This window comes from Podarcis vaucheri, assembly GCF_965113315.1.
Source record: "Podarcis vaucheri genome assembly, chromosome: 13".
Classification (NCBI taxonomy): Eukaryota; Metazoa; Chordata; class Lepidosauria; order Squamata; family Lacertidae; genus Podarcis; species Podarcis vaucheri.
The window spans coordinates 16,919,920-16,935,710 of record NC_138751.1 but is presented as its reverse complement, the minus strand read 5'-3'; the positions used below and the strand labels follow the sequence as shown (position 1 = coordinate 16,935,710).

The 15,791-nt window shown below is 46.1% G+C and overlaps 1 protein-coding gene across 3 annotated transcripts in view; it reads left to right on the top strand.

Moving 5' to 3' along the window:
• Window positions 1–15,791, top strand: part of ITGAL (integrin subunit alpha L) — a 50,427-nt gene that overhangs the window by 31,585 nt on the left and 3,051 nt on the right. For all 3 annotated transcript variants that reach the window (XM_082195901.1, XM_082195903.1, XM_082195902.1), the window contains 13 exons: window positions 744–895; window positions 1,102–1,230; window positions 2,590–2,663; window positions 3,601–3,736; window positions 4,645–4,749; window positions 5,536–5,615; window positions 5,964–6,047; window positions 7,403–7,478; window positions 8,487–8,597; window positions 8,835–8,903; window positions 12,555–12,659; window positions 13,593–13,688; window positions 15,086–15,193. In XM_082195901.1, coding sequence (XP_082052027.1) covers window positions 744–895; window positions 1,102–1,230; window positions 2,590–2,663; window positions 3,601–3,736; window positions 4,645–4,749; window positions 5,536–5,615; window positions 5,964–6,047; window positions 7,403–7,478; window positions 8,487–8,597; window positions 8,835–8,903; window positions 12,555–12,659; window positions 13,593–13,688; window positions 15,086–15,193 — 1,325 coding nt within the window. The remainder of the gene's footprint in view (window positions 1–743; window positions 896–1,101; window positions 1,231–2,589; window positions 2,664–3,600; window positions 3,737–4,644; window positions 4,750–5,535; window positions 5,616–5,963; window positions 6,048–7,402; window positions 7,479–8,486; window positions 8,598–8,834; window positions 8,904–12,554; window positions 12,660–13,592; window positions 13,689–15,085; window positions 15,194–15,791) is intronic.

The window sequence follows — 15,791 nt, the reverse complement described above, 5'->3', positions numbered from 1 at the left end:
CCATACATACTGCCCAGACCTATGCTCCAGGGAGGTCACTTTGATGCTGCTAATGCAATGGACTTCATCCCTGGTGGCCCACTCCATTGTCTCTTGAGACAGACAGGTGTCATAAAAAAAGGACCAGTTTGCTCTGCTGTTTGACTGGCAGAGCACTGCAAGGCCTTTAAGAACTGCTGTGCCTTGATTTCAAAGCATCCTCTTCGCTGCTTGTGCTCTTTTCAGTGCTTTCTGTTTAGTGCAACAGGAGCATTCTTGATGAATAGCCCCATAACTGGACTTGCGGTTCCTTTCAACGGGGGTCTTCAATTACTGGTACACTGATTGTTTTTATTTTTTGAAATAGCACTATTTCCCTCTGAAAGAAAAATGAAAATAAGAAAAATATGAAGGGGATTGGGGGTGGGGGAACCACACTATTTGGATCAGGAACTGAATTATTACAAAACAATCAAAGGTCAATTAATGAGCAATGATGCTACTGTACCAAACAAAAAACAGAAAGAGGCAACAGCGGTAAGGAGGCAGCTACTAATTAACATTGTGGTGGGTTCTTGCTGGACAGGAATTACTTCTGACAAAACAAGGATCTTGGCATAAAATAGCACCCTACCCCATCTCCCCCCGTATTTCCTCCAGGTGGTCTTCATCCTGCTACCCTTCCACTCAAGAGTGTTGGCTGTCTTTTGTCATAAGTGCATCATCCCTTTATATGCATAATCTCTCTCCCACTTTCCCTCCAGGACCCCTCTCTCCCAAGCTCTCCTTCCGCTTTGAGATTGACCGGAACAGGATGAGGCACCGAGGAGTGTTTAAGAATGGCACAAAAGTCACAGATGGGGTGAAGGAACTCTCTCTGGGAGAAGTGTGCATACAGGAGAGCATTCTCTTCAAGGTAAACGGAGGGTTGCCCTCATTTCCATGAAGCTTCACCTGGGGTGAGATATGGCAGCTGTCCACACAGGCATCTATTGCGTCTTGCTGAAGATGCGGCTGCTTCTGGGGTGGGTGCCCAAGAACCCCTCTTACGAGAGTTCTGGCTTCAATATCTGTAAGGGTGGTGCGTGAAGTTATCTGCCAGCTGCCTCCATTCCCTTTCAGAGCTGCATTGAGGATTACATATCGCCTATCAAGCTCTTTATGAACTTCTCTCTTGGGCGTGACAACAACCCTAGCAATGGACACCCTAGACCAGTTCTGAGCCCCCTAAGTAATGCAGTGACAGTGGAGGTGAGAGGACTCCTGATACTTTGAAAGTAGGATTACAGGGACCATCCAGGTGGCCTTTTTACTCTGCATTCACGATGATTCGTGGTCATGATTGTAATGGGGCGGTTAGACACCATCCTGGTTTGCACCTACAAAAAAAAAAAAAAAGGATTGGTTTTTCATTTCCAGTCAGCGCATGTCCTGTGGATTCCAGCTGAAATCCTGTAACTTTTTATGCCGCAAATGTTTTCAGGGTGTTGTTGTTGTTGTCGTTGTCCTGCTTCTGTTACACTATAGTGCAAGAGTGCCCCTCCAAATGGCAATAATGCAATTCCATTCGGGAAGCATTGCAGAAAACTTAATAAAGTGGAATGGTGTGTAAGAGCTGTTTGACAGTGGGACGGACTCCCTCAGGAGGTTTTGTGGCCATCCATCATGGATACTTAGATCCAAATTGGGAAAAAGAACAACTTAGGCTGTGTACACATTAGCTGCTTGAAACACGGTGGAGCCATTTCCCCCCACCCACAGTGCTTCAAGTCTCTATTTTTATGCTGCTGTGTACAGCAAACAGGGGGAAATGATGTCTTTACCTGATGCACATTAGCTGATGGCTTTCCCTATGCCTGCAGCCTCCTGGCTCCAATCCAACGAAGCTGCCATCTGCACATGTGTTGTCATTTGCACATGTGCAACAGCTGTCTGAAGTGCTCATGCCCCAGCCTAACCGCTGCTTACAGTTTTCAAATTGGACGGGAGCTGGCTTGAGGGGAACATGCACCAAACAGCAGTATTTCCCAAGAAGCTACAGGATACAGAGGGATTGTGGCTAATGTCATGGGCACTCAGCTTCAGACATCTGTAGTGAGAGTGCACAGGAGCCAAAGCCAATGGTGGTGTGTGTACACAGCCATAGCTTCATTTTAAGCTGGCTGCACACAACCAATGACATGTTGGTGATGAAACGAAACAAAAAACCAGTGTGAAAGGGCCAGTAGACCAGGGGATGGGGTGGGCAAGTCTTGTCTTGACCCCAGATTCTCAGGGAAGGAAATGGGATTTAATGGGTTTGGGCAAAGGAACTGGGCACATAAAGCAAAATTGAGATTGACGCCTGCAGCATTCAGTGGAGGCTGTCTTTTGGGATGTGCAGAATGAAGTACAAACTCTTCTGCATAAGAGCGCGCATGAAAACAGCTTTATCTGTTCCCAGTAGCTAGAGCTAAAGGGGGAGGGGAATGTATGGGATCCCATGGTTTGGAGTGAGCAGGCAAGAGATCTGGGAACGGGGCACAGCCTAGCTGTTTTCAGCAGGAAGAGATAGCTTGTTCAGAAGATGTTGCATATTAACTGTTCTAATATTCTTGGCTCACATGTTAGATTCCTTTTGACAAGCACTGCGGGGAAGATCAGGTGTGTCATGCTGACCTGAAACTCTCCTTTCACAATTCAGGGTATGTTGAACATCCTTGATGCTAACAGTCACTGATGCTTTTAGTGTAGGAAAACAAATTAAAAGTGGTAGCGGGAGGACAGGTCTGAATTTTTGCAATAATAAGTCTTAGCATATATGCCAGCATATTTTAAATGCAGAGAGTTTTAAATTCATATACATTATAACAGCAATCCTTCCAATAGTGGTTCTCCTGCCAGCATTGAGCATTGGCTGTCCTAGCTGGGGACTGGTGGGAATAGGAGTCCAACAACACGTGGAGGGCAACAGATTGGTCACTTCTGCTTTGAAGGATTGTAGATAGGGGCTGAGGTTGAGAGCGTACTGTGCTTGGTATAGCTAAACTACAAAATTGTAATGTCTCTGGGAACCAAAGTATTCCCTGACTGTGTTGCAGGGAGGGAAGCCATTCTGGAGAACACCATTTAAATCTAGAGTAGTGGCCATTTTGAGTTAAACTGTAGCAAGACTTGCACGGTGTTCTGTGAACTTTGCCCCCTGCTTTAGTTTCCAACAATATTATTTTACAAAGCTTACAGCAGTAAATATAAAGCTTACCTTGATTGTATGCTACATTAATACTGTGGCTTCTGCCAAAGAATGCTGGGACTTAATTTGGTGATGAGACTGCTAAGAATGGTCTTTTGGAGATCTTTAGGCTTTTCCCCATCATAGTATTACACCTCCCATGATTCCCTGTTTTGAGTCAGCTTTATGTAGGTATGCCCTATGGCAGCCTTCAGCAACCCAGCTTCCTCTCAATGCTTTTGACTGTAACTGTTTAGTGGGCAGCTGGATGGCGACTCTGTTGTGAGTTTTGGGCGGAACTGAGACTCAAAGGCTACATCAGTTTCCTAGTGCATTCAACAGTCCCACCTCCCAGACCCAGGAACCGAGGCCTGTTAATCAGCTTGTCTACCCAACATCCTCTTGATCAGGTCTCAGGAGCTGGTTGTGTTCCCTGGAAGAGACTTGGACATGAGCTTGGAGCTGGAGAACCGCAAAGAGGATGCCTACTCTGTGACCCTCCACATGCCTCACATACCAGGCCTCTCCTTTCGCAAAGCTTGGGTGGTAGGTACCGGTATTCCCTCTGCAAAAGGGGCCCTGGAACTGGATTGGGGCTGGCTTCAAGTTTGAAGGCTTCCTAGAGCCTGGTCTGATCACACACCCAAACCCTTTCCCCCACATTTTTGGCAGCAGTGATGAAAAGAATGAAACAAGAAGATGCAGTGCTATGGTGGGCACAGATGCTTAAATTGTTCTCTTCCCAGCCCAGGACCTTAATGGAAATGCACTTAGCTCCCTCCCAAGGGGAGTCCTCAACTTTTCACACCAAGTGAGCTGCAAGAGAACTTCAAAATGGAACCCATAGGCCACACACTGCCTTGTTGCACATGCGGGGAGAGGACCGAAGCCAAAAATTGACACACACACACACACACCGCCTTTGCGCTGCCTTCCCAAAGCCACCTAACCAAGGTGCCAGGCTTTTTGAAGGAGGTGTGAGGCTCTGGCAGGTTCTTAGAGCCCTCCCAACTCCTTCCAAAGCTGACAAAGCACTAACTAGGCTTTGGGAAGGAGGCTGGACCCTTACCCTTGCTTACCCGCTTTGGGAAGGCAGTGCAAGGGCTTGGGGGTTTCAGATGTTGCAGAGAGCCACCCAAAAAGGCCTTGAGGGCCACAGACTAAAAGAGCCTGCTCCACTGGAGGCAAAGAGTCCTCTGGTGTCCCCCCGCTTGGACTTCACAGGCAGCAGTACTCTGAGCTCTGCTACAAGCAGCACCTGGTGGCTAAGGCTAGCTTTGACTTATCACAAGTCCCTGGAATGACACTATGTTGAGAAATTAACATGACAGCTGGGCTCAGGATGCCGGGCCATTTTTTCAACAACAAAGGGGATGCTGACTAGGGCAGGTTTTAGCAACCCAAGGCTGCCAGATGTTGACCCTGAACTTGCTCCACCCTTTCTCTTCTTGCAGTCCAACACTCTGCTTGTCATGAGCTGCGATGGGCTACTGGATAGCCAGCACCTCAAAGGTCTCTCTTGCAACATCAGCCATCCTGTCTTCAAGAGCAATACTAAGGTGAGCATGTGGTGACACTGGCAGCTGGCACTCCTTCCCTGATCAGCCATGAAACTCCCTGGGCAACCTTGGGCTCTCAGCCTAACCGACCTCAAAGGGTGGTGGAAAGAGGAAAGAGGGTTAACATACGCTCTCTGGCTAGCTTTTTCAGTAAAGAATGAAGTTTAGGAACAATGAATTGGCTTAACAAATAATTAAGCAATAACTAGAGAAATTACAACGAGAAGTTTTTTGTTTGCTTAATAAAAAGCAAGAAAAGAAGAGATCATTTTGGCATGTGTGGGGATGGGGGCTGAGGATAACAAGCAGAAGCACGGTGAGTTTAGGGGGATCCTGCCAAGACAGCAGGAGAAAAGGGGGAGACTTTGAGAGCGGGAGATGCTGGCTGCAGCAGATGCCCCGTGTGTGAGTGCTTCAGGGAGATCATTTGCAACAAACGTAGGGAAGGGGAAAGCTCAGAAGGCACAGGCAGTGGCTTCCGATCAGAAAGGAAGCACATTTTTTATCTTCCTTTCTTCACAATTTTTGCAGTTTTCTCTTTCACGGCTGCATTTTGTCAACAAACTGCCTCTTTAAGACATCCACCAGCATAGGATTGAAAAGAAAAGAAAGCTGTTGATTCTTGCTAGAGTTTTCATTTCAAGATGCCATGAGGATCCTTTGTTCTGCATGAGGGGGACGAAAGGGGATGGGGTCAGCACTCTAGAGGGAGGGAGGGAGGAAGCCAGGCAGGCAGCAAGTGCCATGAATTGTCTCACTTTTGATCTCCTCCCTCCTCCATTGCAGGCTTTAATTCAGCTCAGGTTTAGCATCCTCAGCAACAGCTCCTGGGGAGATTACTTGGAGATGAAGGCAAATGTCACAAGGTAGGTGTATCCTCCCTTCTACCTTTTAATAGATGTGTAGAAGAAGGGATTTCAGCAGGGGGAGCATGTCATGCAAAACACCTCTGCTGCTTTCTTCTCTGCTACCTAACTGTTAAAGGCGTAGGTGCCCTGCCCACTCACTTTTTTCTCAGAGTAGACCCACTGAAATTAATGCACCTAAGTTAGTCGTACTTGAATGCAACCCATAGGTGTCTAGATGAATAGTTATTTGCAAGTTTTTGTTACAGAATTTCCTGCCTGGGTATGGGTGCAGAAGTCAGGGCCATTTCTAGGGTGGCAGGCGAAAGGATATTTTGCATTTTCTTGACGTCTGTCTCTGTCTTGTAGTGACAACAACGTGAATGAGACTCTTGACACCGGGGCCAGTCACACCATCCCTGTCCTGTACCCCATCAACATCATTGTCAAGGAGTAAGAGACAAGTTGTTGTTTTCCCTTCTTATCTGACTGCTCAGGCTCAGGGTAGAGCTTGAGAATTGTAACCAGGGCTGGGGGTATGCTGTGATTCCATGTCAGTGATGTGCAAGCCTAGAATTTGGTACTGGGTGCAGAATCCAGCATCCTGAACATTCCAGCTTTGTGTGTGGGGTGTGTGGGTGTTTCTATATGGGAGGGGAGAAATCCCTCCACATAGAAAACTGTGCTTTGTAGAAGGCTTGGTCGGATTCTTCCTCCCTGACATCATAAGCTTTTTTATGTGGGGGGATTTGGTGGTGCTGGTGGTGTCCCAGACACTTAAGTATTACATCCTTTGCTGCCTCTGTGAATGCAGGGTCTAAGAGGTAAAGTACACAAGGAATCTATGAATAGAACTGGCAATTTTAAATGAAGCCACAGGAGACGCCCAAGATTTTTCAGATGAGTATGTACATGTGTTTAGAGGAAAGAGTTATTTTAGCTCTTTTCTCCCACACCATCTTCCCAATCAAAATAATTTCATCTACTCCCTCAGTTTGTTTATTTCTCCATATTTAAGTTCCCCCACCGCTTCCGGGGCTGCTCACACAGCTGTGATTTACGTCACAAAAATATGCACATTAAACTGCATTCGCACCGTGTCTGGCCACTACGACAGCTGAAGATAAAACATCTCTTCTTGGTAACAAGAAGATCAGGCTCCTTTTCTGCCCCCTAGCTAGTAGCTGGACTGAGACTTTTGTGGGGGCAGCAATGTGGGCACAGAGGGGTTGTGGTAACAATGAGAAACAGTGGCGTAGCGTGGGGGGTGCCAGGGGTGCCGGCCGCACTGGGCGCAACATTTGGGGGGGCGCTCGCTGCCTCCGGAGTCGCCGAAGAGCCTCGGGCGCAGGCTGTAGCGGAGCCGCATGTCTTGCGGAACCGACGAGCTGTGTGCGCGTCCGGGCTGAAGGCGCCCGGCAGGCAGCGGCTCTCAGCGCTCGCCGCGGAGGATGCGCCAGGCAGCCCCTCCTCACAGCCCCGCCTCCGCCGGTGCTGCTGCAGCTGCTGGGCCGTTGCATTTTCCTCGCCTCTCTGCCCCCCTCCTCCTCCGGGCAAGCGGCGTCGTTTGGGCGGCAGCGGGGGGCGCAAATTACTTGCATTGCCCCGGGTTAGGGGGCGCAAATTACTTGTGTTGCCCCGGGTGCTGACAACTCACGCTACGCCGCTGATGAGAAACACCCGGTGACGCATTGCTGAGTTCGCTGCCACCATTGTAGGGTCACTGGCTGCAGCAATTGTTCTCCTTGGGGTTGGGCTCCCTGCCTCCGTTCTTCACCTCCCTCATCTCTACTTTTTCTCCCATGCAGGTCAGAAACATCCAGCCACTATGTGAACTTCACTTCCCAACGTCAAGAAAATAAGACGGTGACACACTCGTATGAAGTGAGTGAGAGACTACTAATTACACAAAAAAGAGTTCACAAAAGCTCATGCCATAATACATTTGTGAGTTGGTACACACAATACACTTAAAGGATGTGGCTTCCCCAAAGAATCCTGGAAACTGTGGTTTACCCCTCACTGAGCTACAGTTCTCAGCACCCTTAACGAACTGCAGTTCACGGGATTCTTTGTACGGAAGCCATGTGCTTTAAATGTACAATGTACAGACAGATGTCATTTTTGCTGCAAGAGACTAACTTGACTTTCTGGCCCTCACCTGGGCAGCCCTGCTGGGACCTAGAGGGTCTCTGGAACACAGGAGCATGGGATTCTGCCTTTTACTGAATCAGACCACTGGACCACCTTACTTGATATTGTCTGCACTGACAGGCAGCAGCTCTCCAGGGTTTCAGACAGCGTTCCGTCTCAGCACTACACGGAGATGCTGGCGATTAGACCTGCGTGCAAGGAAGATGCTCTACCACTGAGCTACGTATGACGCTTCCCTAAACTGAATCTGCTAATTGAAGTAGACGGTGCTGATCTAGAGGGTCCCTTAGTCTGACTTGGATAGAAGGAGCTGCCTTATACTGCATTCACCACTGCTCCCTTCTGCATCCTTATTGCCAGCAATCACCATCCCAGCTCACTGGGCCTGGATAGCTCAATTGGTCAGAACAGGTGCTGATAATGCCAAGGTTGCAGGTTTGATCCCTATGTGGGACAGCTGCATATTCCTAAATTGCAGGGGTTTGGACGAGAACAGTGGCTCCCAATTAGCTAAGTACTGTGGGACCTCCTACTTTTGAAAATTTTGATATCTCTGTGGTGGTTTTTGTTAATGTGAATGGTGCGAGGGACCCCACCAATTGGGAACCACTGGGCTAGAGGATCCTCAGGGTCCCTTCCAACTCTGCAATGCAAGGATTCCATGATTCCCTGAAGTTTAATTTGTTGCGTCTCCTTGCCTTAGTCACTCTCTCCTTTTTCCCTCTCCCCTTCCTGCAGCTAACAAACCGGCCCTTGGGTGCTTTCGCACCTCCTGCACTGTCAGTGATTGTGAAGGTGCCGACCGCCTTACCTGCCGGGCTGACCTGGGTGGTGGAGAACATCCGAACAGTAAGTACGATATAAAACAACAGGGCAAGGGCAGCTAGCGGGTGTAAAAGGTCAAAGCTCAGCCCCCCCTAGTGCTAGCTTTTGGGTGGCTAACCAGTGGGTGTGGGTCGCCCACATAATTCACTATTGAGGAAGTGAAGGATGATCAAGCAAAGCATTGAAAAGACGGGTCCAGTAACTTTAAACTTCCATATTTTTCCCGATGGTAACAAACACAGATTTTTCTCCAATTCCTAGGTACCCCCTGCAGTGTGCCAACCCATGGAAATGCAGAAAAGCACAAAGATCCAAGTCAAGTTGCCTGAGGTAGATTGTCTCTGCACAAGAGCACTTACTAAGGATTATATCTCAAAGCCTGCTGCAAGTGGGGGGGGGGGTTCAGTTCAGTTCACATTTAAAGGAAAACTTGCTTAATTTGCACTTGATGACCATTTGCACTTCTCTGAATTTTGCCGTGCAGTTTTCTGACCCAGTGATGTGTACAAAAATGCACACACTGGGGTAAAGTGTGTATTGTTGTTGTTGTTGTTTAGTCGTTTAGTCGTGTCCGACTCTTCGTGACCCCATGGACCAGAGCACGCCAGGCGCTTCTGTCCTCCACTGCCTCCCGCAGTTTGATCAAACTCATGCTAGTAGCTTCAAGAACACCATCCAACCATCTCATTCTCTGTCGTCCCCTTCTCCTTGTGCCCTCCATCTTTCCCAACATCAGGGTCTTTTCCAGGGAGTCCTCTCTTCTCATGAGGTGGCCAAAGTATTGGAGCCTCAGCTTCACGATCTGTCCTTCCAGTGAGCACTCAGGGCTGATTTCCTTCAGAATGGAGAGGTTTGATCTTCTTGCAGTCCATGGGACTCTCAAGAGTCTCCTCCAGCACCATAATTCAAAAGCATCAATTCTTCGGCGATCAGCCTTCTTTATGGTCCAGCTCTCACTTCCATACATCACTACTGGGAAAACCATGGCTTTTACTATATGGACCTTTGTTGGCAAGGTGATGTCTCTGCTTTTTAAGATGTTGTCTAGGTTTGCCATCGCCTTTCTCCCAAGGAGCAGGCGTCTTTTAATTTCGTGACTGCTGTCACCATCTGCACTGATCATGGAGCCCAAGAAAGTAAAATCTCTCACTGCCTCCATTTCTTCCCCATCTATTTGCCAGGAGGTGATGGGCCCAGTGGCCATGATCTTCGTTTTTTTGATGTTGAGCTTCAGACCATATTTTGCGCTCTCCTCTTTCACCCTCATTAAAAGGTTCTTTAATTCCTCTTCACTTTCTGCCATCAAGGTTGTGTCATCTGCATATCTGAGGTTGTTGATATTTCTTCCGGCAATCTTAATTCCGGCTTGGGATTCATCCAGCCCAGCCTTTCGCATGATGAATTCTGCATATAAGTTAAATAAGCAGGGAGACAATATACAGCCTTGCCGTACTCCTTTCCCAATTTGGAACCAATCAGTTGTTCCATATCCAGTTCTAACTGTAGCTTCTTGTCCCACATAGAGATTTCGCAGGAGACAGATGAGGTGATCAGGCACTCCCATTTCTTTAAGAACTTGCCATAGTTTGCTGTGGTCAACACAGTCAAAGGCTTTTGCATAGTCAATGAAGCAGAAGTAGATGTCTTTCTGGAACTCTCTGGCTTTCTCCATAATCCAGCGCATGTTTGCAATTTGGTCTCTGGTTCCTCTGCCTCTTCTAAATCCAGCTTGCACTTCTGGGAGTTCTCGGTCCACATACTGCTTGAGCCTTCCTTGTAGAATTTTAAGCATAACCTTGCTAGCATGTGAAATGAGTGAAATTGTGCGGTAGTTGGAGCATTCTTTGGCACTGCCTTTCTTTGGGATTGGAATGTAGACTGATCTTCTCCAATCCTCTGGCCACTGCTGAGTTTTCCAAACTTGCTGGCATATTGAGTGTAGCACCTTAACAGCATCATCTTTTAAAATTTTAAACAGTTCAGCTGGAATACCATCACTTCCACTGGCCTTGTTATTTGCAGTGCTTTCTAAGGCCCATTTGACTTCACTCTCCAGGATGTCTGGCTCAAGGTCAGCAACCACACTACCTGGGGTGTACGAGACATCCATATCTTTCTGGTATAATTCCTCTGTGTATTCTTGCCACCTCTTCTTGATGTCTTCTGCTTCAGTTAGATCTTTACCACTTTTGTCCTTTATTATGGTAATCTTTGTACGAAATGTTCCTTTCATATTTCCGATTTTCTTGAACAGATCTCTGGTTCTTCCCATTCTGTTGCTTTCCTCTATTTCTTTGCATTGCTCGTTTAAGAAGGCCTTCTTGTCTCTCCTTGCTGTTCTTTGGAAATCTGCATTCAATTTCCTGTATCTTTCACTATCTCCCTCGCATTTTGCTTGCCTTCTCTCCTCCGCTATTTGTAAGGCCTCGTTGGACAGCCACTTTGCTTTCTTGCATTTCTTTTTCATTGGGATGGTTTTAGTTGCTGCCTCCTGTATAATGTTGCGAGCCTCCATCCATAGTTCTTCAGGCACTCTGTCCAGCAAATCTAAATCCTTAAACCTGTTCCTCACTTCCACTGTGTATTCATAAGGGATTTGGTTTAGATTGTATCTTACCTGTCCAGTGGTTTTTCCTACTTTCTTCAGTTTAAGCTTGAATTTTGCTATAAGGAGCTGATGATCTGAGCCACAGTCAGCTCCAGGTCTTGTTTTTGCTGACTGTATAGAGCTTCTCCATCTTTGGCTGCAGAGAATATAATCAATCTGATTTCGATGTTGCCCATCTGGGGATGTCCATGTGTAGAGTCGTCTCTTGTGTTGTTGGAAAAGCGTGTTTGTGATGACCAGCTTGTTCTCTTGACAGAACTCTATTAGCCTTTGCCCTGCTTCGTTTTGATCTCCAAGGCCAAACTTGCCAGTTGTTCCTTTTATCTCTTGATTCCCTACTTTGGCATTCCAATCCCCTATAATGAGCAGAACATCCTTCTTTGGTGTCACTTCGATAAGGTTTTGTAAGTCTTCATAGAACTGGTCAATTTCAGTTTCTTCAGCACCAGTAGTTGGTGCATAAACTTGGATTACTGTGATGTTAAAAGGTCTGCCTTGGATTCGTATCGAGATCATTCTATCATTTTTGAGACTGCATCCCAGTACAGCTTTCGCCACTCTTTTGTTGACTATGAGGGCCACTCCATTTCTCTTACGGGTTTCTTGCCCACAGTAGTAGATATGGTAGTCATCCGAACTGAATTCGCCCATTCCCGTCCATTTTAGCTCACTGATGCCCAGGATGTCAATATTTATTCTTGCCATCTCATTTTTGACCACATCCAACTTACCCAGGTTCATGGTTCTTACATTCCAGGTTCCTATGCAATATTTTTCTTTACAGCATTGGACTTTCCTTTCGCTTCCATGCATATCCACAACTGAGCGTCCTTTCGGCTTTGGCCCAGCCGCTTCATCAGCTCTGGATCTACTTGTACTTGTCCTCCGCTCTTCCCCAGTAGCATGTTGGACACCTTCCGACCTGAGGGGCTCATCTTCCAGTGTCATAACTTTTATATGCCTGTTGTCTTTGTCCATGGAGTTTTCTTGGCAGGGATACTGGAGTGGCTTGCCGATTCCTACTCCAGGTGGATCACGTTTGGTCAAAACTCTCCACTATGACCTGTTCATCTTGTGTGCCCTGCTCGGCATAGTTCATAGCTTCTCTGAGTTCTTCAAGCCCCTTCGCCACGGCAAGGCAGTGATCCATGAAGGGGGTGTGTATAGTATAGGAAGTGTGTATAGGAATGCCTATATTTTAGTGACGACTTATAAAAATGCTTTATATTAGGAATAATTGTTTTGCAAGAAATTCTGCATGGAATTGAATATTAGGAGAATAATGTGGTACTGTTCACTTCTAGAGAACTCCTGAAAACTAAGGTTTCTTAAGTGTGGATGGGCGCTTTTTAAAACTTCTGCTTTCTTCCTAGCAATGTGCAACTGGTACTTATCTCACCTACAAGTGTGATCTTGGACAGATCAATTCCTCCATAATCCATATCACTGGGTTGATGTATACCCAAAGCAAAATTGAGGTAAAGGCTTGGAATGGTCCGTAAAGGGTTACTTGCAGCAAATGTCAACTCCTGTCCACATTGGGACCTGGGGCATGGGTTTTTAGAGGTGGAAGGTAAGAGAATGGGATCCTTTCCTTGTATAGTGAGTCCCTCATTCCAGTTTATTCAAAGTACTAATATTGACGCTGGGGTGGGGGCAATACAGTCAACACAGCGATAATAAAGGAAAGACATAATAAGCCCATTATGAGAAGAAGAAGAAGAAGAGTTATTTGCACTGCTACAGTGTGCTTTTGAATTTTAAGAATTCTCAAGTTTTTCAAGCTCTTGAAGGGGTGCTTCTGCTCTGAAATGTATTGAGTTACAGTAAGTTTTTCACCAGTGAGCTCTGAAGCTGGTTCTCCGTTTGGCCTTCTGCAGTGTGTACCAGCGACTCGGCAGTTAAAGGTGTAGAGGCTCTGTCCTCTTTTTACATCTAACCACTCTAAGCTTGGGTATTGGCATCAGTGATTAGCAGCCACCCTCCAGGGGTTTGGATAGAGGTATTTTCTCAGCCCTGTCTAGAGATGAGGGGTTTTGCACACGGGACTGCTTGCATGCAGACTATGTGCTCAGTCACTGAGCTCCACCAGCCCTTCTGTACTTTTGTTTTCAATTAAATTTGACATCATGCAAACGGCATGACATCCATTCCTTTTGGACAGACATGTTGCATTCCTGCTGTGGTGCTATTATTATAGATTTATTGTTACCATGGCACACGTGGAAATCTTTTGAGTGGCCTCCTTATACCTCCCAAGTCACCCCCCAAGATAATATAACTTCAATTTAGTTGGTGCGGCAATAAGTGCTTGAAAATATTATTCTTTCTTTAAAGGTGGGATTTTCTGCATGTGAATGATCCTGCCCAGTATGGTCTAAAACAAATTGTCCGTTTCTCTTACTTTGCAGAAGACATCTCAGTTCAAGTTTTGCACAGCCTTGTGGTTTACATTTGATACTACAAGATACACAAATTTCTACCCAGCTGAATTTGCCCACTTTCAGGTAGTGCATGCTGCAGGAATTGCTTCTTTTCCTCCCTTTCTGCAGATTTACCTGTTTTGCTTGCAGGATTTCATAGCATTACTTCTATCATAATCTTCTCCATCCAAGTGATTTCCTTACAGAACTATTTACCAGATTTCTCCCTTACCCTATATTATTTCATAATTAAAAGCCTTTTTGTCCTCTGGAACATTATAGGCACTTTCAGACAGGCTGCTTATTCACAAAAATGTGATCATTAACCCACACTTTCTAGTGTAATTATCTTGTCACTTTTCTAAATTGCACTGGAAAGTGTGAGCTACCAACTCAATGCTGGCTATACTGTATCACCTCTCTGCAAGCATACCAGGAGGGATGTCTAGAAGCTCCCAAAATATGACTATAAAATGTAGATTTTTCTTATTGCATATGTTTCTGAGAACAATATTTAACCCACTTTTAATTTTTTTAATTAATCAAACTGGAGAGGATCCCCATAAATTAGAACAGTCAAATTTGTTCAGTCACCTTAAGTGTATATTCTATCCTTTTTCTTTTAACCAATCCTTAAGTCAATCCAATTTTGAGAACAAAATGCTTTCTAGAGCAGTGTTTCCCAACCACTGTTCCGCGGCACACTAGTGTGCCGCGAGATGTTGCCTGGTGTGCCGCGGGAAAAATTAAAAAATTCGAAAGATTAAAAAAAAAAATGTCAAATTTTCGCCCACTAGGCGGGCGCCGGACTGTGTCCACCCTATTTTCCATCCGTCCTGGGTGGGGATCAGATCAGATGGGATCGGATGAGAGCGGACAGGCGGTCCGCTCTCATCCGATTCCCCATAGAGAGCAGCGGGGCTCTGACATCTCCCTCTCCGCACACAGTGGTGGTGTGCCTCGTGATTTTTTTCATGAAACAAGTGTGCCTTTGCCCAAAAAAGGTTGAAAAACACTGTTCTAGAGTGTTGAAGCATCTGTGTATCTTGAGCTGTATAGCTTCCTTTCTATTAGATTCATTGTGTTTTTAAAGCTACCTCTTTTCCTGCCTAAATCTTCTTTAGCTACTTTGTATGATACCCTTTTGAAAAGATTGCAGGTGTGCAATGATCACTAGCTAGCTTCACAGATACAGCTTCATGTCGCCTTTGCTGTATCAGGGCATCTTGCTTTAGTTGCCTTTGTTCTTAACCTTGACTGTGTAAAAGCTGGACTTCTATTTTAGAAGCAGCAAACGTTATCTGGTATATTCTGGGCAAGAGAGAGGCCTTTGCCGGAGAAAATACAGGACTGGCCTGGCATGCCAGTCTTGAGTGAAGACCTTTCCCCTGATGATTTGGCTCCTTCAGAACTAGGCTGTCTGTCTCAGGCCCACTGCAACCAGTCATGATCTGTGTGTTTTTTCTCTCCCTGCTCCCCAGGTTGCTGAGGTGGAGATGATTCATGTGATGAACTATCTCCCTGTTATAATAGGCAGTGCTGTCGGAGGCTTGTTCTTGCTAATTCTCATCATTGTATCACTTTACAAGGTAAGACTCGATGTACATTGGGAATCCTGGGTTAGGAGTAGCTGAGAGCTCAGGTCATTTTTTAGGCAATTTAGCAGCAACGGTTTTATCAGTAGTTTAAATCTGCTTCTGCTGAGATGTTCATCTTGAAGTCACAGCAAAGCTGTCTTCTATTATGTCAGACTGCTGGTCCTTTTTTAGCTAAATGCTGCCTACGTTGGCTGGCAGTGACCCCCCCGCCACCTCAGGACATTTTCTCTGTGCTGCCTGGAGATGGAAGGGGCATTCTGTATGTAAAGCATGTGCTCTACCACTGAGCAAGGGTTCTTTTCTAAATTTGGCTCTATCAAAACTTGGACATTTGTCCTCAGCATGGGGGAGGGGGCGGGAAATCAGATTCTGCATTTATACCATTCTTATACCAAGTTAGATTCCTGTAGGATTTGATAAGTTACGCAGAATTCTAGTGCCATTGTAGTGGAAATGCAGAAGACAATTGTATTTTGAGGAGTTAGGTGGCATGTCCCTTTCCCTTTAACATCCCCAGTTTAAGTCTGCCGGATTCTTGTGTTTCACACACCTGTCGGGAGTTTCTTGGGTTCTTCTGTGTTGCAAGTGC